A 23,414-nucleotide genomic window follows, 5' to 3' on the forward strand; every position below is an offset into this window, starting at 1 on the left:
CCAGTAATTTTGGGTAATTACTTCAATTTTGAAAATGATCCCCATCAAATGTACTGTTTATTCCTGTTTGATTTAAAAGCCACAACGCCCATCTGTTTCGAAAAATTCATGTGCCATTTTAAAAATCAAACTCAAAATCAAAACTATTTGTGACCCGATTTCAAAGATTTCTCCTCGGCGCAAACCTGTGGGCCGGTCCGAAAGCCACGCCGCGTAGGAAAGTCGACATCTGGAGAGACAGACAGTTGCTTTGGTATTGTCGTAGGAAAAAAAATAACACGTCGTCTTATAACCCTTATCGAAAAATCAAATCAATTCAACCTCTAAATGGACAAACCATGTTGGCCAGGATGTGGCTGTGACGTTCTTCCTGTACGGATCGGCTACCAATGAAATTCTGCTTTGCTGTAAACGTATTGTTTCTGACTGTTAATGTGGTCTTTGATGGACTGATAGTGGATGGATGAACCTCCATCCAAGTTGTAATTAAGTTTTGTTTTGTTTTTTCCCAGCCAAAGTGTGAGAATCAGTTAATGAAGTTGGAAGTTGGAGTCTGAGTTGTACCTTTTTTTTTCTTTTTTTTAAAAAAAAAGGTCATCTCTCAGGGTGCCAGATTCATTTCTACACTGTTGAGATTTGTACCAGTTTTTTTTTTTTTTTTTTTTTTGCTGTTGTACGACCGTCAGTTAAACTCGCTCTGAGCAGAAAACCTGTGGAATACAGCAGCTTTCAGTCATGCTTGTTGCTGGATGAGCTGCAAAAACAACCGTTGCCTTTCGTTTCCATGCAAAATGGATACAAGAAATTCTACATTTCTAACGGTGTAATCAGTAAATGTAACTTATCAAATGATCACTCACCAGCAAATGATAGCATGCTAACTTTATTATCTTCTAACCGGCTGCACTTCAGGAGCGCTCAGTTGGACCCTGAAGATTTCAAGTATGCCTTCAACGCACTGAATTACATTTAAAACACTTCTGATAAAACTGCCTTTCTTCTTCCTTTTTTAAAATTCCCTTCAGAATAGTACAAACCAGCAAATATTTTTTTTTTATTATTATTATTTTTTTTATATATATATACAAATCACAGAGACCTGAATAAAGAGAAGACTCAATTATGAAAGTTGGCTGAATGCATTTTTTTTTAAACATACTGTACAATTGATATAGATGTTGATGAATGCATTTAAACACGGCATACTGCACAGTTCTTGTCACCTCAGTCTGTAGGTTCCCGCTGACATGATGGCAGAAATAGGTTGTGTCCTCACCTCTCACATTTACACACACATTTCATATGACTTTCAGAACCCACCATGTTAGCTTGGTCCCACCAGGAGCCTTCCCGGCATCCCATGGGACGGGATGACCTGGTGATGTGGAGGTAGCACATAGAGCAGAGCTAAATATGGATACAACTCTGTGTCCAATACTTTCATCTATCTGGGCCATGTGATAGTGCAGGGAGGGAGCAAAGACCACGTGAAGGAAATGTGGAGGGAGAGCAGCTGATTGTGCTCCTCGTGATATCAGGAGAAAAACCCCTGACCCCTTTCACTTCTCACATATCTGGTTTTTCTGCAGCGTACTTGGCAGACGGTAACCGATAAATAAAGGCATGGATCCTGATTTTAGTAAAATGTAGATTTCCATAACGGTTGTGTGATTTAAAATCAACATTTCTTGTGGCTGTTTTAAGAATAAATGTTAACAAGAATCTTTTTGATCAGCTGGATGACTCTTAATTTGAAACACTTGCAGGAAGTCTTGTTTTATTGGTTATTCATTATTTTTCAATGCTAACATCAAAGCCAGTTTTAACTGCTTTGTTTTTCCTTAAAGAGCAAGTGAGACCAGAGTGAGTATGATGTAATCCTGGTTTTGAGCTGCTGGAATCAGTGCTGTGGAAATATACATGATACTAAATGAATCAGGGCAACAGGTGAACACGGAGGATGTCGAGTTTGCATCGACGGCCAATCAAAGCAGTTGCAGATCGGTGACTAACGGCGACAGTGAAGAGCTGATGGAGTGAAACAGACGGAGTCCGTCATTTATCTCACTCGGTCGCCCCCTCGCACAGGCGCTGACATTTTGTTTCATTCGAGGCTGCGTCTGGTATTCAGTCACTGGGAGATCAGAGCCGTTTTAACTTTCAGCCCGGTCAAAGCTGAGGCGCACACAGGCGGGAAAGATGAGAGTCCAAATTTAATTAATAAAAAAAAAAAAAAAAGGAGGTTGATAATGAGTCCCACTGTGACTCGCTGCTGTCACGGCTCAAGTTGGAGTCTGCTGTTTCTCAAGCACATATTTGTATGCTGGTCAGAGAAAGTGAGGGAAGAGCTGGAGTGTGTCCCCGAGCCCTCAGTATACATGGACGTAGAGAGAGTTGACGGGTTTGTTTTGCTTCATGGAAATCTCTAACATCATCGAAATGCTCTCTCTACTCTTCAGACCACGAGGAATCATTTATTAACTTTGCATAAAATCCTTTTTTTTTTTTTTTTTTTTTTTCCTGGACTACATTACAATCTATGAAACTAACTATAGGTGAATAATGTTCACTCACCACTCTCTAACTTGTATATTTAAAAAGTAGACAAAAGGTTGTGTCCTTGTTCAAAAACAGAATCGACGGGTCTTGCTGTAGACAAAGACTTTGGGTGACTGCCTCATCAGTTTCGTACAGGGAGCTTGTAAACTGTTCCATAGTTGTAGTATCCAAATGACCAACGGGTGGTCAACGGAGATGTCGGCACACATCACTGTTTTAAGCTCGCCACTTTAAAAGCTGTCGGTCTTGAACCTCTGAGCTTGAGAGAAGCAGCAGCTCGTCCTGTCACCATAACTTCACTGTGTCATCGAGTCAGAGGTTCCCACACTCGAGTTTGGAACCCGCTCTGCTGCATCAGAAATGTGTTCATCCTTTAGACAAATGTTTTTTTTTGTGCAGTCCATCAACATGAATTTGTCTTGAAGATGCCCTCATTGTTTCCTTTCTGTAAATTATTTATTTTATGTGAAATGTTTCATTAAAGAACATGAAACCTGTATACTGATTCCAGCCCTCGTCTCTCCCCTATATTCCAGTGAAAAAGACCTGTGCAGAGATGGACTATGTGTGTGACAACGGCCAGTGTGTCCCGAAGCGGTGGCAGTGCGATGGGGAGCCAGACTGTGAAGACGGGACTGACGAGAGCTTAGAAATCTGCCGTAAGTAGATGGTTTTGTCTGATGAACCTCATTTTCATTCTTTTTAGTTTTTTTTAGTTTTTTTTTTGGAGTTCCACACAGAACGTATTGATGGCTGGAGACCGCAAATTTCTAAAAGATGGATTCTGATCTAGCGTCAAAAGGCAACCTATCATGGTTGTTTGGACACAAACGTTGTTGTCCAGTGTTGCGGAATTATTTTCAAAATGGCCACCAGTCATCATCATGACTTGTGGGAAGAAGATATTGACTTTTTACCGAGAGAGAAGTTGATACTTTCGTAGTGAGAGTCTGTTGGAGCCAGAGACTCTCAGCACTGCTGCGTTTTAAGACGCCTCCAGACTGGCTTCAGTTTCAAGCCGTGGTTGTTGTTGTTGCTGCTCGGTACAGTAACGAGTCCACTGTGATCCGCTCATGTGGAAACCATGAATTGGTCCCAATTTGTAATTAACCTCGATATTACATGCACAGTAAGCGCTAAAGTCCTTTGATGGTGATTGATTCTTGGTCGTGCTGTGCCTGCCACAAGAGACGCAGCTGGACTCAGGTCAGCTGCTCTCGGTATTTATAAATTACTTTGAGGAAAGAGGATCATTCAGAGGTTTGCACAGCAACAAAGCACTTAAATAGAGATTAACAACAAGGTGGAGCATGATGAACATTAAATTATGAAACCAGGGCTCGTCACGGTGTCCCGCAGGAGGTCAGACTGTGCGATGTGCCTTAATTACACTTACTGCAGTGAAGAGCACCGGTTCCAGGCCGAGGCAAAAAATGGCTAGAATAAAGTTCCCTAAAAACCTTTTAGGTTATATTAGTAAAATATAGCCTATAGATCTGAGTGTAATTGTTTTATAGTGGCAGGTGACAATTTAGACGTGGTCCTTTGCTCTGTTATGGACACAAGTCATCACTTTTACAAACAGTTGGCAGTACATAGACATACGCAAACATCTCCTCCAATTTAAATGTTTGGATTGCTTGTCAAGGATTCACCACAAAAGGATAGTGGACCATCAATACATTGATACTGTATTAATCTGGCATGGATAGTAATGTTGGACAGATTTGAAGTCAGTAAAAATGCTAAAAACAAATGTTCGGGCTGCATTCCTGAAAAGACGACGCCTAACTTGGAACTTGACATATATTTTGCTGAAAGTAAAGTTTGGACTGCAGGACTTTTGCTTGTAATGGAGTGCATTTATTGAAGTCAGATTTCCGAATGGCCTTTTTAACCTTCAAGACGATAAATGGTGAAAACTTGTTCCATGCGGCTGAAAACAGTTTGACTTCAGGCCGATTGCTCTTCGAGTTTGCGGCGCGATCAGTCGCCGAGTTTTACAAAAAGCACTTTTGACAATCGGAGTGCACGGTAGAGACGTCCTGCTGTTCCGAGCAGATTCTCGCGCTGCTGCAGAAATTCGGTGAAGCATTAAAAGCAGTGAGGGGGAAATCCCCCGGGAGCAGCGCCGTCAAATAAATAAGTTGTTTAAATGGAACTAAGGGAAGCTGCTGTAAATGTAATGTAAATGGCCTAACTGGGATGTTCGGGTCTCACCGAGGTGCTCGTTGGAACCAAAGAGATGAGCAACGACAGGAAGTGTTTATGATATCCTCACTTTTTAATGAGATTCTCTTGTCGTCCCCACTTTGCTGCAATGACGAGAAAATGGACTTTGGCGTCTCCTTGAGAACAGAGATGAAACCTCAATAGGAAGATAATGACACTTCACCAAATACCCGTTTGATGATTGCGGCGTCTCTTGACATCTTCCCTGAAAGCTTATGAAGAAATAGACGTGTAGTACAGAAAACACTTTTCCCCCAAAACAGCGAGGTAAAAGGATGCTAGCAGATTCCAATAATTTGCACCAATTTGTTTCATATTGTAGCAGTACGAGGAAAAACTCAGCAGCTGAAGCTTTACTGTGTGCTGGTGCTGCATATACAGAAAATCCTCATTCGCTGAATGAGTTCACAAGCAATTGGAAATCGAAACAAAATAACTGCTTTCTATTTGCTAATGAAAAGTGATGTTTGCACAACTTTTTATGTCGGAAGAATGAGTTAAAAGCACAACAGACTTCATTGGGCATTTCACTTTACAAATGACACGTACTGTATATACATAGCTGAGCTGCATTACTGTTAATATCCCCAGGAAATAAGACTAAGAAAAGTATTTGGATAATGTAAAATAGAATACAAAATACTGCTGGACAAAAACAAAACCAAAATCACACTTTTTTTGTGAAGTGAGTAAATGAAACGGTCTACAATGCAAAATTGGCTAAATATTGCTCTGCTGCTGCACCACAGGACTCCTAAGTACCGTGAGCAGATAAGTACAGAGATGAGAACGTGGGTGTATTTTTGAGAAGGCACCAACAAAGTTTCATTGCGTGAAATCTAATATGACTTTGAAGTAAAAAGGAGAGGATGGGGTGGGGGAAAAAACAACAACAACAGCAAATACAGAAATAATGCAACCAATTCTTGAGCCAAACACTGAATGTAAAGTAGATGCAGAGTTATCTCTACTTCATTTCTCTGTGTTTGTGGAGCGCTATTTGTTGGAGCAGCAGAGAGTTCCAGGTATGCATGACGGGGGTTGTATTTCAGTTTTTCCACTGAGCAGGTGTGTTTTTTTTTTGTTTTTTTCCTTTTCCTGTCAACACAGCAGCTTGACTGCACAAACCTGAAACCGATACAAAAAAAAAATCGGTACCGCTGGCGGAAAAGAAAACGACACTACATCGCGCCGTCAGGGCGAACCAATCCTGCACCCTCGGAGGGAGTTGATGTTGTGCGCTCTGCCAAAGCAGGAGTGCTGCCCGTTTGGGAGTCGTTGAAGCACCAGAATTGTTAGAAGCCGGTTGGCTGTTTGGTGTTGCCGCGGGCGCTCAGTTTCTGCAGAGTTAGAAAGAGAAAATAAAAAGGGTACGGTGCAAGAGGGGAAAAAAAGAAGCCGTTTTTTGGATGAGCCTGTATAGACAATCAAGTAGAAAATGCAGTTGTAGAATAGTTTTCTGTTTATTGGTCATCCTGGTACGTGTTGGCTCTAAATGTTATAGAGAAACTTCTTTGGGTGATACAAAACTGCAACCAACAGTGACGTCACCCGTTTGGTTTGCGAACGTTCGTTATGAAGCCTCGCGTTCGGAATTTGGCCAGCGCCATCTTGCTAGTTTGGAGCCGGTAGCGACTATATTCGGGTGAGCTGGGATCTGACCCCATCTGATTGCACACTTACTGATGCTGCGTCCCGCCCACCGATAGCTGTAACCTGACTGTACCACAGGCCTGTCAATCAAACAGCCCCCCCCTTAAAAAAAAGAAAAGAAGAAATGACAGCCTTATTTTCAGATGGACACTAATCTGGATGAGTGAATTTAGCCAATGGCGTACAGAAAACTTGTGGAATATGTTTATTGACTGAGAATTTTATGAGAGGAATTGAATGTCGGTCTGTGGAAACTAGCTTTTTGGAGCCAACCTCTAGTGGTATTGCAGTTTAAGGCACTTCTGCATTGGCCTAATTTTTTTTGCCGCTGGAAGCTACGAGCACTTTTATATTCAGTCTATTGGTGACGCACCCTTCGTCACGCAAGTCTTGCCCGACTACCTACGCTGCTACTCGGTCAGTTAAGCCTTTGATTGCACAATGTGACTTCACAGGTGGTATGAATGAACGGTAGCGTTTCACCGTTCCTAAACTATAACTGAAATTTTCTGGTTATATCAAAATAATGCTAAAATATCCACGATGTAAATACAATTACAATTTTCTTAGTCCCCTTTTACATTTATGTCTGGTGGAATGTTCCATGCCACAAATTCTACATTACTGAAGTTACCTGCTGAAAATGTGACTGTCTGAAAGCTTTCTGACATCAGTGGAGTTCATGTTCCCAGTTGAAAAAGTGAGTTGGTCAACGAAAGGTCCTGAACGGCGCTCCTGTTTGATGTGTGCGCGTGTCTTTCTATATTTATGTGGAGCATTTTTGGCTCAAACCCTGTTGTGAAGGACATTTAGGGTCCCAACAACTTTGAATGGCAACGTTGAGGGTTAAGACTTGATCTGAGAGTTAAGCTCAGAGCTAAGTTTGGGTTATTAGTTGTGATGGTTAAAGGGCAAGTAGATGCAATATGTCATCTGCAGTATGTGGCCGCACGAAGAGAGACGCAAACGTTTGTGTGTACGTGCCGGTCAGCCAAGCTACTATAACTATTATATCACTGTGCTGTTTGACCAGCTGTTACGCATGACTTTGCAGCAGTGTGTGTGTGTGTGTGTCTCTCTCTCTGTGTGTGTGTGTGTGTGTCTCTCTCTCTCTCTCTCTGTGTGTGTGTGTGTGTGTGTGTGTGTGTCTCTCTGTCTCTCTCTCTCTGTGTGTGTGTCTCTCTCTCTCTCTCTCTCTCTCTGTGTGTGTGTGTGTGTGTCTTGTACTGTTGTTGTATTTGTCTGTTGTTGTTTTTTTGCTTTCTAGTAAGGAAGTAATCTTCAGTCTGAGTGATTAGTAAGAACATAACCAGGAAATCTGTCAGTAGTGCAGTCTCTGTCTGGGTTTAAGTTCACCATCTGGGTTCAGTTTACACAGCTTCACATAGTTGCGTCACAGTAAAATGTTCTTGCTGCATCTGTAACATTATCAGTGCAGGAAACTGGCACCATAAGACTTCTACAGGGAAACCAGTGCGTGTTATTGTACTTTGAGTTGGTTGTCGAGAGACTAAAACGCCGAACTGGATTCAGAAATGCGGCAGCATATCTTCCCCTGCCTTATCAGCAAAACTACAATTCTCACAGTCAATAATTCACACATCTGTAGGAGCCACTTTTCAATTCACTGTCATCTACTGCTCCACTGAGCAGCTCTTATCACCACACAGGCAGTTTTACTGCGCTGCTTGTTATCTGCCTCCACAGCAGAGGATCGCACAGATAAGAGGCAAACCACATCTTGGAGCTGCTATTTGTATGGAAACAAGTGCTGTTGGCTGAAGATGTATGCCGAGTGGGACAAGTGGTTCCTAATAATGCAGGAGGATCTTAACCTGATCTTAACCCAATATTATGTCCTTATAAGATATACCTTTCTGTCAGTTGCTGCCTTTTGAATTAACAAGCAAATAAGACTAAGAATAAAAGGAACCAATGAAATATGTTTCAGAAGAGAAGTAAAAAGAATCTACCGTGTACTCGTCTCAAATAAAGTGTCTGAGCTCCATCCTTTATGGATTTATCTTTTCAACTGTCAGGGTTTTTTAAAGGACTAGTTTACCAACTGCTCCAAAAATACTCAAAATAGCGTTAAGGACAATAATAACATTTTGCTGAAATGAAAGTCAGAACATGAAGAAACAAACAATGTTGATTTACATTATTACAGGACAGATGTGGACAAGTTATTGAAATTGATATCGACTGGAACTAATGCTGCTCAAATGTCAGCAGGAAACCTACTTGCATTTTCATTTTGAAAGAACAACATTGTTACAGAAATCAGATTTGGTTGTCCTGTGTGCGTTTCCCCTGTTATAACACTAAACATCATAATGATGGATCGAAATATATATATATATATAGATATATAGATATATCTATATATATATATATATATATATATAGATATATATATATATATATGTGTGTATATATATATTATGAGGCATTTGTAATTGAGTGTAGCAGGCTTGTGTCTGATATTTGTAGTTGAAAAACATGTGAAAACAAGTTTTACTTTGGTGGAAATGGTAATGACAACTAAAAGCTTGAATTTTAAACTGAAGTACAAGTCAGCTGCATTTGTTTTCTGACTGATACGCTGAACTTGGTGTTTTAAACTCCGTTAGACTTAAATGGTTCACTGACACAAAAGGACACGGCAGAGACTAATTTTAATGTGAATTTGAGTGAATAATTCCTGCCAAAGACTTTGTTTTTTTGTTTCGCTGGGAACATCCTGTGTTATGTAGCAATAGAGAATTAACCCTTCTTCCTCCACTAACCTGCCACGTCTTACATCTTCTCAGGCAATTAGAGGAGAGAACCCAACGAACCGTGTAATGAATCTTTCCTTTTGCCTGAGTAATGCCTCAAACGTAAAGTCCACATAGTGTGACAAGAAAATTACATTTCTCTTTCTGTTGATTTTGTTTTGTCCAGCGCACCACAAGATTTTGTTTTAATCGGAAAAAAATAAATAAAACTCCACCAAACGGCTAACGGTGCGTTTTTGTTTGCAGACATGAGGACATGCCGTGTGAACGAGTTCAGCTGCGGCGCCGGCTCCACCCAGTGTATCCCCATCTTCTGGAAGTGTGACGGAGAGAAGGACTGCGACAACGGAGAGGACGAGGTCAACTGTGGTAAGTGGAAGTCTTATTTGTCCACATGTTTGCTTCAGCATCGTTTGCTTGCAGCATCCACCAGCAAGTTGTTAACCCTTAAAATCAATCAATGCCTGAACTCAAACATTATTTCTGCATATAGAAGAGAAAGTATGAAGGGGAAAGGTTCAGTTTGAATCCCCGGCGGCACGTCTTTCTTTCCTCCTGATTGACCTCTTGTTGGATCTGCAGAACATTTACTGAAGCTGTGTATATCAGAGCACCTGAAGACCAGGCTGAACTTTCACCTTCACAAACGGTCCAACGATCGTATCAGTCACAATAATATTGGTATCATTTTTAATGTGCTAGAAAAATAAATTCATATCACGATAATGGCAATAATCCATCCTGTTGACTTAAAGACGTCGTACTGATAAGCAGGTACCTGTATGACACGACTGCAAAAGCGTGGCTGAAAGCCGCTGTGTTCTACAGGGTTTCAGCTCTGTGCAAGATTGATTGACATTCGTGCTCCTTCCCATCTGCGGTCCTCTTGTTTTACACCGGAGAGCTCCACCTCCACTTAATGGAGTTCTGCACACCGGGTGAAGCAGCTGGGCCAAACGGCTCGACTCATTATGAAATAAAAGTGCAATAAAAGCCAAGAACTAATTTATTAATGGGCAAAAGTCGATGCTGACGTTTAAGGCCAAAAAGTCGTTGAATCTGCCGACAGTGTGGAGGAAGTAATTAGAAGCTCTGCAGCTGATCATGGTAGTGATCCTGGGAGAGCAGCAGTGGTCCTGCACCCCTAAATCCTTAAATCCTCACGTATCTGAATCTCACTGACTAACTGCTGTTTACTGTACAAACTTAAAAATGGAGCTCGTTTCTGTTTAGTTTTTGCTATTTGAAGGCATAATGTTACGTTTCTGCTAACATCCAATTTCATAACACTTGTTTTGTTCGAATTGTATGTAATTTCAGTTAATAATGAAATATCTTTCAGTATTTTGTCATATCAGTATTCGGGGTTTTAAAGTATCTCCAGGCTGCCTTCAAGGACAGCTGGTTTATGTCATTATCGACTGGTCGAGCAGTGGCCTTCTCATTTGTCCAGATCATGATTGTGTGCCATTGATTGATGAGCACTTGAAGGCAAATGCCCAATATCATGTTTGTGTGGTCACGAGATACTTCCTGGCCTCGAGTTCACATGGATTGGCTGAAAACACTGCTAAACAATTGACCTGTCTATTAGCTGCAGGGATTAAGGGCTGCTGAGAGCTGCAAAAATCCTGTCCTGGACTCAATGAGTGTCAGATGAGATCATTCTGAAGGCTGCAGCTGTGCTGTTTGCTCTCCTGCCTCAATACGGTTGTGAAAGGGAGGACAACTATTGTATAAATGAAATGAAGACTTTTGTGCCTCTTACAGGCTCGACAATGCAATTTTTTTCTCAAGTGCTCTGAGCACTGCTGATTTAAGTACCGTTTATTATGTGCAACAGCTGCTTTCCTGTACTTATTAAAGTATGGAATAATTGCCTGTATCAATTACTTCTCATCCTTCCGCTGTTTGTCACAAACACTGTGCAACATAAACGCACCAACAGCTCTGCCTGGACATGCATAGATAACTGGAGCTGACGGCAAAGCAGCCTGAAGCATGCTGGTACATTTTAATGAAGGGGAAAACAAAAAAAACAACCCTGTAGTTTTAAGTTGAGCACAACATTACCAGCAGAACAAACTGAGTCAGTTAACAAATGATAAATGGTGGAGAATTTGAATGAATGCGCGTATCGGCACTCGTACCGATAATGCGGACGAAGTGTGTGCATCACTGCGTGTAGCGGCAGTCGTGACTCGTTTAAACCATCTACTCGGGCTGAAAAGGCCGTTCAGTCCAATCAGCTGCTGAGAACAAGGAGGTACTCCTTAATCGTTTGTTTACATTAGGTCTGCACCCCCCGTGGTCCTTGAACTGTGTGCCAAGATGATTTACTGCAGCGTGGTGTGACGCACGTGTTTAAGCAGCGAGCTGCGACAGCGCCGCGTAAATCAGATCAGAGCGTCGTTCTCTCATCCCTCAAGTGCCTCCACCGCCTCCCCTTCACCAACACCGAGGTTCATTAGGGAAAGCGGAGAAGCACAAACACGGTCCAGTAATAGTCATTATATCTGGTGTGACAATTATTTGTAAAGTGCAGCGATACGCCGCTGAATGTTCACACTGGGCAAAATAAGTGGACACTAGAAAACATGGTGGCCCGTGGTGTCACATATTTCATACATGTACAGCTGCCAATATGCTGTATGCTGCAACAGAGACACATCTGACAGACCTCAAGGACACACAAGATGCATTTTGGTGACAAAACTGCACTTAATGTTCTGCTGTACCACCGTCCACTCAGGAGAACTTCAGCGTTCAGGCTCTGGTTCTGAGATTTGCTCCGTTTCAGCCACGTTGGCATTTAGCGAGGTTGTTGATGGAAGTCGGTTGGCGAAGATTTGATTGCAGCCACCGAGTTCATCCCAGCCGTGTTGAATGTGGTTGTCATGACTCTGTAGGTCAGTTATGTTCTTCCACAGTGTCTTCATGGAGCTGGCCTCGTACATGGGAACATTGTGAAGTTGAAACAGGAAAAGGTCTTCTCCGAACGGTTGCCAAAAAACCGGAAGCGCAAGTCTTTTAATATCATCGTACATGCAACATTAAGATTGAACCATGAAAACCAGCCCCAGGTTATTATTCTTCCTCTGCCAAACTTTACAGTAGGCACTCTGGATTCAGGCAGCGCTCTCTTGACAGACCGCAAACATGATTCATTCATCAGATTGGGAAATGCTGAACATGTTCCCCCATCTTCACTATCCAACAGAAACATGCGCCGCTTCAGCCGCAGCTCGGCGCTGAGTGGTGATCTCGCACTCGTGTGCTGCTACTCATCCAGGGAAGCCCCGTTTTAGAGATGATGTTCCTCAGGACACGATGATAATTGAATACGGTCAGATCTGAATGAAAGGAAACCGTTGTTTGACTGACTGAGCTTCGACCGCCCTCCAGGTAACGTCACCTGCGCCCCAAACGAGTTCACGTGCGCCAGCGGCCGCTGCATCTCGCGCAACTTCGTGTGTAACGGCGAGGACGACTGCGGCGACGGGTCGGACGAGGTGGAGTGCGCTCCTTCCAGCTGCGGTCCCAGCGAGTTTCAGTGCGGAAACTCCTCGTGCATCCCGGCCAGCTGGGTGTGTGACGACGACGTCGACTGCCAGGTAAGACGGACGCAAAGCGATGCCACGCACGAACTTCTGCACCGAACCGAGCTAAATAAACACGCGTTCTGAAAAGCACGTTACAGGTTGTGTACTAAAAGGAAAGTCGCTTTCTTTCTCAGTCGGTGTAGTGGCAGCGGGAGCACGTTGTTGACACTGACTTTACGAGGCCCGGTTGCGGTCTTAATGATACACGCTCTTACCTCCAGTCATACAGTATTAATGGAAGGAGGTTTATATCGCAAATTAAATGAGAGTTTCATGGCACGAAGATGCGGATAAATGTTAATGAGCTGTTGTAAGACACGCAAGTTCACTCATCCTCTTTATATTTAATGTCAGACATGAATCACTGTAACTCCAAGTAGTCCACCTCTCCACTCCAAAACTCCCCAGAGCGTCCTCAGCAGTAAACCGGGCCCGTGGCCAGCCTGGATGCCCAAACATTAGTATTACTACATTAACATCTTTCAAACCATCAGAACCGCTGAGAAAGCATCGAAGACGCATCTAGTTCTGGTCGGTTTGTGTTAAAGGCGTAAATGTGACGAGTGCGATATGTGCTTCTTTGTAATATCGGTAACACCAAACACTAAATCCATTCACCTCCAGTCAGAAATAATCTAGTTGCAGTTGAAGAAAGCAGATGGAAATTGGATCAAATTCATTAATCCAACATTTGGGGTGTGTTGGTACCAAGTGGCAACCAGCAGCGACGTCATCCATAAATAATCCAAAAATACTCAACAGAGCGTTTACATATTGAAGAATACAGGGATTTACATGGTCATGAGATTATGACATAACATACAAAATGATGAAACGGAGATTTTTTTTTTTTTTTAACATCTGTAGATCTTCAAGGAACTTGTTCAGTTACACGATGTCTCGTTGCTTTAAATTCTTCCTTTTTATCGCGAAAAAATACTCCATCTTATTGTCTAAGCAGATTTATTCTCACTATAATGAACGGACCAGTGCGACCTCTGCACGCACACGCTGCATTTGCAAGTTCACTTCTCCCACAGTGGTTATTGACCTGCCTTTGTATGCACACGCAAGATCACACGCAAACAGAGTTTGACACCCCCAACACGTTTTCACACGCGGCAGAAAGAGTTCATCCGAGTCACCCGTTTGCTGCGCAGCTGCTAATTGGCTGTTTGTATTCATCGCTCACGTCCCCGACGGACGCAAACACTCGCACCCACAAATATTTAAAAAGCTCCTTTCAATGAGTCGGTCATTGGAATTCTCTCTCATGCTTTCTCAGCCCCCGGCAGCCCTGCACGAGTGTTATGGAGCAGCTGCAGCACACAACACGCATTCTCCCTCCCCGTTAATCTCTTCCCACATGAGTCAGTGACTTTGTGAGATGATGAAAGTGTGAGAAACTCCTTCATGCTGCTCTTCTTGATCCCCTTCCATCTGATTGACCAGTTTTAATAGTGATTAATGAGCTAATCGCCTGGCGAGTGTAAAATGCTTCCAGCTACGCGTTATCTGGCCAGCATGTCCCTCAGATCACCTGCCAATCAGGCAGTGTGGGCGGGGCCTTAATTTGTCAAGGCTGTCTGTCAGTGGCTGATGTTTGTCTCAAGCCTGGGAAACTCTTGAATGTCTGATATGGTACTATAAAGATCACAAAGTAAACGCTTACATTTGTCAAGCCAGATGTTGATATGGGCTTTATTCCGTTCTGACTATTCATGACATTTAACTCTGCACCTGACCCAGAAAACCTGTATGGACAAAACCGAGCTATGTAAAACTTAAAAAAATAAATTTAAAAAATTTAAAAAACATCTCAAACTCTTATCTTTGAATTTGACCTAAAGTTTAACACACCATTTAGTCCCCTCGGTTTTCTTTTTAAGGACATTACATAGCAGATGCACTGGTCAACTTGTTGGCAGACACATTTGTTTTATTCTGGAATCTTGTGTGTATTTTAGAAGTTAATACCAATGTGCTTTCTGTAATTTTACTCAAAACTACTTTTAATAAGCTCTCACTGTGTTGTGTCTCTACAAAGCAGGTGTGTTGCAAAACATCTTGATCAACAGACAAAAATGTGCAAAACATGAGTATTATCAGGTTTTCCAAATTCCCTCTAAAACAATAGTTTGACACATTTGTAAAAACATATTCTTGCCGAGAGTTTAATGGGAAGGTCTGAAGAGCAGCTCCAGGCAGCAGTCTGGGAAACGGTCCGACGGTCTCCGCCGTCACAGAATCTGCTTCTCTGCACTTCTAAAGCCTTCTAGTTTACTCATTAGATCATTTGTTTAATCAAAAACTGAACCCGTTTTGTGAACGTGTGCATACAATATATGTTAAAAAAAAAAAAAAATTCAGAGGAGGCCAAACTAATTCAGTTCCGTAGAAACTAAGTATTGCCGTGTAAAACGTGTCTCTCCCCTACAGGACCAGTCGGACGAGTCTCCGTCTCGATGCGGCCGTCACCCGACTCCACCAGCCAAGTGTTCCAACAGCGAGATGCAGTGTCGCTCGGGAGAATGCATTCACAAGAAGTGGAGGTGTGACGGAGACCCCGACTGCAAGGACGGCAGCGACGAAGCCAACTGTCGTATGTGCACACGCCAGCAGCCATTCATACATTTTTAAAAATAAAAAATGAAGCATTTCAACAGGAGTACAAGGTTGTTGGTCACTGCAGCAAACAGATGGCTGTTTTTCTTACAGGTGGTAATTGTCAACTCGTCAATAGTTTATGATTTAATAGTATAATATCATTCTGCTCCTCATCATATCCGTAGTTGACAAAGTTTGGTCTTTTTGGCATTTAGTTTTTTTTTTTCTTGGTGTGTCTGTATTGCGTGGAAAAAGTGTTTATCTTAAGTTATGGCCCTAAAATATTTTCACTATGAAATTCTTCATGGTGTGACAAAATACTGAGAATATTTTATTACTTTCAAACAAACAACTGCAACAAAATAAGTCTTATAATCTTGTTATCATAAACTTTGACAGTTCAGAAGAAACTAAATAGAAATTCACACCATTACGCTGTGTCAAGGTATGATGTTGTCACAATGATATTTTTTTTTTCATATCATATCAAAATTTAGACTGATATTATTTTCGGACATACTTTTGTTATAAATGTCAACGTTGATTACCTGACTGCTCTCTAAATGAATCCTATAAAAAAAAAAAAATGTCTCATCAAGTTTATACAAATATGCTAAATGTTTGTTGTTGTTTTTTTACTTTGTAGTTCAGACAGAAAGAGATTCATAACCTAATATTTTATCCAGTTTTGCTTAAGAAATTATTTTTTAGAATGATTAACCAATGATTTGACCAATTTCTTGTCGAAAGATTCATTGCTTAATCGTGTCTGTGTGTCCTCTGCAGCTGTTCGTACCTGTGGGCCGGATCAGTTCAAATGTGATGATGGAAACTGTATCTTGGGCAGCAGACAGTGTAACGGCCTCCGAGACTGCGCAGACGGATCAGACGAAACCAACTGCAAAAACAGTACGTGCCGTCTGCGTGTACAAATGAATGTTTTTTTTGTTTTTTTTTTCCTTCAGATGTACGAGTTTATATTTTCACCTCGGGCTTTTTCAGGCAGGTGTGTGTTGATGCTGTGGGCATATGTTAGTCTTGCCATATGTTCTAGATGTGTTGTTACAAAGAGAACCACTTTTAATATCCACCTCAGGTTGGGTTTAAGTACAAAAGGTGTGCGCGCGCGCGCTCTGGGGTGTATTAATGCCTTGTTTGATTTTTGTTCGCTCATCTAGAAGATGCATTTAACAAACGAAAAACAAGCTCCAAGTCATCTTCTTTCCTTGACTGTGTTTTTGCTTTTGACTGCATCGCAGATTCTTATAGACGGCTGAAAAAAATTGTTTTGAATATTGAGCTTCCATTTTATTGACTTGCCGTTAAAACCCAATCTGAACGTGTCGATGTTCCTTTAAGGACTGAGAAGTGCTTGAACTGCTGATCATCTGAAAGAAATGACATCATGGAACCAAAACACCGTGATGCGTTTCTTAGTTAAAGCAACTCGTCTCAAACGTTGCAGCCTGGAGATCGTCTGCTGTCTCGCTTGCTGAAGTTAATCTAGAAGAAGGTTGAAAAGTCAAGAGTTCTTCCACGAATAGACTGATCTTTAGACGCGTCCTTATTTACCCAACTCCTCAAAAAAAAACTGCACGCAGGGAAACGGCTAGCCGGGCTCAGAGCAGAGCTTTAGAGAGTAAAGCTACATCCTGCGATTTAGTCATGCATGTTGATTGAATATTCTTGGTTCGTAGATGATGAAGACTCCTCCATGGCAATGCCCTTTGGGAGGTAACATTTGTCGTCTTTCTCCTCAGTGACTCAGTGCAACGGGCCGGAGAAGTTCAAGTGTCGCAGTGGGGAGTGCATCGAGATGAGCAAAGTGTGCAACAAGGCCCGAGACTGTCCCGACTGGAGCGACGAACCCATCAAAGAATGCAGTGAGTCAAAACGAAACAAATGCTCCTCTAACGTCGGTAATAATCTGTCGAAATCTTGAATATCAAAGTCATTATTGACAATTACGGAGTTTTATTTGGTCTGTGAAAATCAGAGCTCGACAAAAATTCTGTTATTTCCACCAGCAGAATATTTGGGTTTGTGTGGATGATGTAAATCCATCAGGTGCCAGAACACATGACAATGAATCATCCCGTTTCATTTTCATATATTCATATTATATTAGAATCGGTGTAAATATGAATGATTCAGTAGTTTCAGCTGTGATCAGCCCACAGTTTGTTATATAAAACGTCTCTTGTCATAAAGCCTTGTGGCTTGTGCAGTGCCAACTCTTGAGTGTTTGAATTTGCAGCTTGTGATGTTGATACTTTAAGCAGAGCAGGAAGACCCGTCCTGACCCAAGATGTCTGAACAGTCGCCATCACGTTGATGCTTTTAGCGAAGCTCACATGAACGATGTCCAGGAGAGTTAATGTGGCCAAACAGGGTCAGGACTGTCTCTCCGCTGGACGGTGATTTGTGTGGATTTTTACTTTAGCTTGAGCATCTTTCATGCATCCTTCACTTGAGTCTTAAATAATTCTCTTTCATGGATCAAAGAATTGAGACAAAAGTGATTTATTATGCTTTCCACAATCAGAATACTAAACATCAGAGCATGAATTGTAATGCAGTTCAGACAGGCAAAAAGATAGCATGTAAAAAAAAAAGAAAAAAAGAATCCAGATTCATTGATCAAAAACTGAGTGAGAACACTTTTTATGTAGTAGTATGATTCAGATGGGAAATATTAGTCAATAAGTTGACCAGAAATAAACCATATAAAATGTGCAACAAGATTCAAATTCAATTGTAAGGAATTTGGTTACTGCTGTGTTTGTATGATGTGCCGTGTTCCCCGTTTCATGTTTCAGATCTAAACGAGTGTCTCCTGAACAACGGCGGCTGCTCCCACATCTGCAAAGACATGGTGATCGGCTTCGAGTGCGACTGCACGCCTGGACTCCAGCTCATCGACCACAAGACCTGCGGAGGTACCAGATCTTTACATCACGCTGCAGACAGCCAGGATAAATATTTCAAGACATTTTCATCAAAACACTTCATTATTTAGCGTTACACATGAAAGTAACTCACCATCCAGCTCCACGTGGAATGAATGGAACATGTTTCTCAAGAAGAAAGTAGCTAGACTTTGGGTTAATTTTAAATGTTCTGAAACACTACTGAATCTACATTTACAGGGAAAAAAAACCGCTTCACTTCAATGTCATTACTGCCACCCACGCTGGTTAACGATTGGTCCGCCCTTCAGAACTGATGAGTAAACGTTAATAATAAAAAAAAAAACGGCAGTTTCCAGACTAACGGCAAAAAAAACAAAAAACAGAATCTGCAACCACTAGTCTGCCGTACCCAGAATATTATAAAGCCATTTGAGTCCACTCGGAACCATTTGGGTGGTCGACGTATGAACACACCCAGCAACACAACAGGACCAACTCAACGGAAAATAATTGGGTCTTTTGGCCGGCACCAAGTGGACCAACTTGCCTTCTGTGTTTACATCTGACACTCACCTGTTGTTTTGTTTTTTAAGAAGAATCGATTTTAACTTTGGTAATGGATTTATTAATTTCAGTTTTAAAGAAGCATAGTTGGATTGTTGAGCTGTGTCATTTTCTGTTGTTTAAGATGTTTTTTTGTGTTTCCTGTAGGTTTTTCATTATTGCCATTTGCCTTATTGTCCCAGTTTAGTCAGTTCAACCTGAACATTTTTCCAATATTTCTTTAAATGCAAGCCTTGTGTAGATTCAGATCTGATTCAGATCATTTTGTAGAGCATAATGGTTGCAGTTGTGAATTTCACTTAGTTGTTTTGTTCCTAGTTGACATGTAAAGTGGCTCAGAGATAAGTTGGCCTCAAACATCACAGCCCTGAAAATAGATCCAGTCAGGATGTCCTTGGCAGGTTATTTTTCTGGGTCGTATGAAAAGAAAAGATAAAGACCGGAGAGACTCTTTGTTCCGTGTTAAAGTTCCGGGTAAATGTCTTCTCAAAGATGAATTTCTCTTTCTATCGCTTGGAAATCACTTTGCAGGGTTGGCCAGACACACAGTAGGCTGGTTGTTGGGCTTTAAGGCCGGTTTCAACTGTTCAGTGTGCATTTTTAGCCTCTGAAAGGTTGAGTGTGTAATGTATGTTGTAATCTGTTTCCCTTAAAGCAGGAATCCCCTTGGTTACATTCAGGAGGCACTGATCCGACGCGGTTTTGTTATTGAGCCAATCTTGGCCTCGAACACTGCTCATATATTGTTAAATGTGTGTAATCCCATCTGGAATGAGCCCCACTGAGTGCACAGAGGCAATTCATCTTTTCCCACATGTAAAATCACCACTAAACTCCTGAGAATGTACATTTACTTCTGATGAGAGCGGCTTGTTTTTATGGAGGGCTCTGGCCAAACATCAACGCTAATTATAGCTACTGTTAATGTGTGCTCGTGGTATCCCAAGCTCACACCAGTGTAAAGGCTCATGCTGTAGCAATCCTGGGAATGTTTGAGGAAAATATTCAAAAAGAAAGGCAGAGTTTCCTGAAAAACCTTCGATGAGACGGTTGTTGTTGTTCGTAGCAGAGCTGAGTGGAAATGTCTGATTATCCAAATGGAGGCATGAAGCAGACTTGATTAATTAAACATGTCAGATACCAGCTGTTGTCTGTTTCTTTTCACTCTCCCCTCATTACTCCTCTCCCCCACCCTCCCCCTTCTCTCTCGCTGCGCAGACATCAATGAGTGTCTGAACCCTGGTATTTGCAGTCAGATCTGCATCAACCTGAAGGGAGGGTACAAGTGTGAATGCCACAACGGCTACCAGATGGATCCGACCACCGGCGTCTGTAAGGCTGTTGGTGAGTAAACAGCTGGTTACACAACAGAGCTGCCTGAAATCTAACAGCAGCTCCCAGCATTAACCATGCACCATGATGAATAGGATTCTTCACTTCTCTGCTCAGAGGGGTTGATTCTTTTTTCTTTTCTTTTTTTAAAATCCTTAATTTATCTACTACTACTAGTGGGTACACTAAATATTAAAATGGGTTGTTTTTTTTAAACAAAAATGAAACATGGTTTTCATGAACGGAGCATGTATCACAGGGCTGTTGTTGATTGTGTTAGTTGCCAGATTATTAGGGTTAATATTAAGTGTTAAATGTTGCTCTCAATACTCTCGAAAATTCAGGACTTTTTCTAAATAATGAGGGAAATGTTGTCACAAAATAACTTTCAGTATGTAACAAATCACTGTCCATAATATGTTGTCTTCAAGATCATCATTTGATCAACACTTTATAAAAAGGACCGTCTCTCTTGTTTGTTGGAAAAGTATTTCTTCCAGAGTGCAGTCGTTTGAGAGATTGTGTTCGGTGGCGAAAAATGCCAACAACTGACCTTTTTCCTCAGAAAACAGCGTGGCTGCTCGTTTAATTTTTGATGTTAAAAGTGATTCCATTCCATTAATAGTTTCAGGGTGTTTAGTTTTATGGAACAAAGATATCATCAGTGGCAAATCTAGTGTCTGCCGTGAACAAGGTATGAAGGGCTGTCTCTGTAGCTCAGAGGTAAAGACTCTGACCATGAATGCTAATGACCCCATATTGTGAATAAAGCCCATAATAATGTTCACAATAATGAATTAGTGTGGTGGAAATATCTTTTTGACAGCCTCAACACAATAAAGTCCCATTTAACCAGAGAATTACAAATCCTTAAACGGCTTTATAAAGACAAAACCACTGCTTCTACTTCAGCGGGAACTGCCCATTACATTTTAATGCTAACATTCAAATATGATCAGGAAGCTCTGGAGATGGTTCTGTCATCCTGTAATCTGATCACATGATGTTTGTGTGGTTCTGCAGTAAGAAGAGGTTATTGTGCTGCTTGTTGACAAAGACCATCTCTGTACCCTTCAGCCTGACGGTGCATTGCTTTTGGTCAACAATCATATAAATCCTTATTTATGATGCATTTATTTGTATAGTACGTCTATCAGACCATAGTAATCTTCATCTATGCAAAATTGCACTGACACCACCACCATACTGTTTTTTTTCTTCAAAAAAAAAAATCCTGGGTGAAGTAAACCCTCCTTTGCGACTGTTTTTAAACTGATAAGACGGGTAATTCAAAGGTTTCCATTCGGTCTTAATGAGTTGAAAAGCTTCAGTTCCTGTCTCTGAATGAACTCTTTCCTGTCCTCAGGTAAGGAGCCCTGCCTGATCTTCACTAACCGCCGGGATATCCGTCGTCTGGGTCTGGAGAGGAAGGAGTACACCCAGATTGTGGAGCAGCAGAGGAACACGGTGGCTCTGGATGCCGACTTTGGCCAGCAGATGATTTTCTGGGCCGACCTGGGACAGAAGGCCATTTACAGGTAGATCGCACACGACTGACTCGGATGGTCAGTACAGCTGGAAAAGACCCACGTTGGGTATCTGTCAGTCAACGCTGGTGAGAAAGATTCTCCCCAGTCTGTGTGCGTTTCTGAACATCTTATCTCACTGTGCCAATTTGATTAAATACATAGCGAGTTAAAGCGCACTACATTAAGAGTTTTTGGCCTTCTTGCACGGCCAGAAACGCCGACTCATCGACATGCTGACCTGAATCTGCGACTTCTCTGTTTTGATTCAGTGTGCATTAAGAGAAGGGAAAATTCGGATGCTTTTTATGTGTTTGTGAATGATGGCGTGGTAAGGAGGGTCTGAGCGAATCGATGCGCTGCTCATATCTCTACAATTAAATGGGAGCTTACCCTTTTTAAATAGGAAAATAGAAAATCAATACGTGGCAATCAATGTTGATATTGGGTGGGCTGCTCCAAATAACTCGATGTACGGAAACGGTGAAATGACAACTGCACGTCTTAATTTTGGGAAACGACTGCAGAAAGTGAATTTGAACTGTATCTACAGTATCTGGATGGAACCGAAATATGAGAAACGCTTCTCCACGTGTAACAACTCGGGATGGTTGTCGGACTCTGTGTGGTTTCAATAATACTGCGCAGCAATAATATAACACAATAGCCTCATATACTATTACTTCTAGTTGAATTACCTTGAACACTGAACATCTATGGGGGGAAACCTAAACCTCAAGTTCAGTGTTTAGTATGGATGTCTGGTGTTATCACATTCAAATGAAAGTGTGGGTCCGGTTCCGATCCATCGGGAAGTGTTTGCAATCATTGCATCCTACTGGACGTGCACATGAAGTTAATTTTGAAACTATTAGAGCCCTTTTAACAACCTTTAGGAACAAAACACCCGAGTTTGTCATTGATTGCTGATTGGTCCACCGTTCAGACTGGCTGAGCCAACTTTAAAACCAGCAGCGTGTTCAGACTATAATCACTGCAGAAACCTGAGCTGTGAGCGATAATGTGGAGCAATGCTGGTGTTTTATCACCAAAGTGGATTGAATTGACTTTTTGGCTCTTCTTGATGAGACCGGCTCCGAAGACTTGGCCTCGCTTTGTTCTGTGTAAAATAAAGCAGCAGGAATTTTCACTAATGTGGCCATGGTAACATAAATATTATACTTAGCTGGTTGATTTAAATCTTGCAATGTTTGTGGTGACTTTGGATTATTTAAAATGTTTATTTGATGGAGCTATCAATACCAAGTTTTAGAAAAGCCTTATTAATGAACTGTAATGGAGGAACAATGTTTGTACGAGTTTCTCCGTTTTTTGTCTTGTCAGCACTTTGCTGGATAAACGCGGGGACGTCGGGACCCACAACAAAGTGATAGACAATGTCCTGACTCCTGTTGGCATCGCAGTGGACTGGATCTATAAGAACTTGTACTGGTCGGATCTCGGCACCAAATCCATTTCTGTGGCCAACTTCAATGGAACCAAACAGAAAATCCTGTTCAACAGAGGCCTCAAGGAACCGGCCTCCATCGCTGTGGATCCGCTGTCTGGGTGGGTGGAAAGCTTGTGTTCTGATGTCCAGTGAAAAGCTTTGATCTCTGATCTACAATGTACATTTACTGATGTGGT

General features: G+C 41.7%; 1 protein-coding gene across 2 annotated transcripts in view; it reads left to right on the top strand.

The window, feature by feature from the left end:
• vldlr (very low density lipoprotein receptor) overlaps positions 1 to 23,414 on the top strand; it is a 50,631-nt gene that overhangs the window by 9,307 nt on the left and 17,910 nt on the right. For both annotated transcript variants that reach the window (XM_069706234.1, XM_069706243.1), the window contains exons 3-12: positions 3,096 to 3,218; positions 9,471 to 9,593; positions 12,630 to 12,838; positions 15,266 to 15,428; positions 16,220 to 16,342; positions 17,194 to 17,316; positions 18,253 to 18,372; positions 20,128 to 20,253; positions 21,608 to 21,779; positions 23,112 to 23,336. In XM_069706234.1, the coding sequence (XP_069562335.1) occupies positions 3,096 to 3,218; positions 9,471 to 9,593; positions 12,630 to 12,838; positions 15,266 to 15,428; positions 16,220 to 16,342; positions 17,194 to 17,316; positions 18,253 to 18,372; positions 20,128 to 20,253; positions 21,608 to 21,779; positions 23,112 to 23,336 (1,507 nt within the window). The remainder of the gene's footprint in view (positions 1 to 3,095; positions 3,219 to 9,470; positions 9,594 to 12,629; positions 12,839 to 15,265; positions 15,429 to 16,219; positions 16,343 to 17,193; positions 17,317 to 18,252; positions 18,373 to 20,127; positions 20,254 to 21,607; positions 21,780 to 23,111; positions 23,337 to 23,414) is intronic.

Source organism: Brachyistius frenatus, unplaced genomic scaffold, assembly GCF_029030835.1.
Source record: "Brachyistius frenatus isolate BFR_SWC_R1_liver_20210118 unplaced genomic scaffold, ASM2903083v1 Contig_3, whole genome shotgun sequence".
Classification (NCBI taxonomy): Eukaryota; Metazoa; Chordata; class Actinopteri; family Embiotocidae; genus Brachyistius; species Brachyistius frenatus.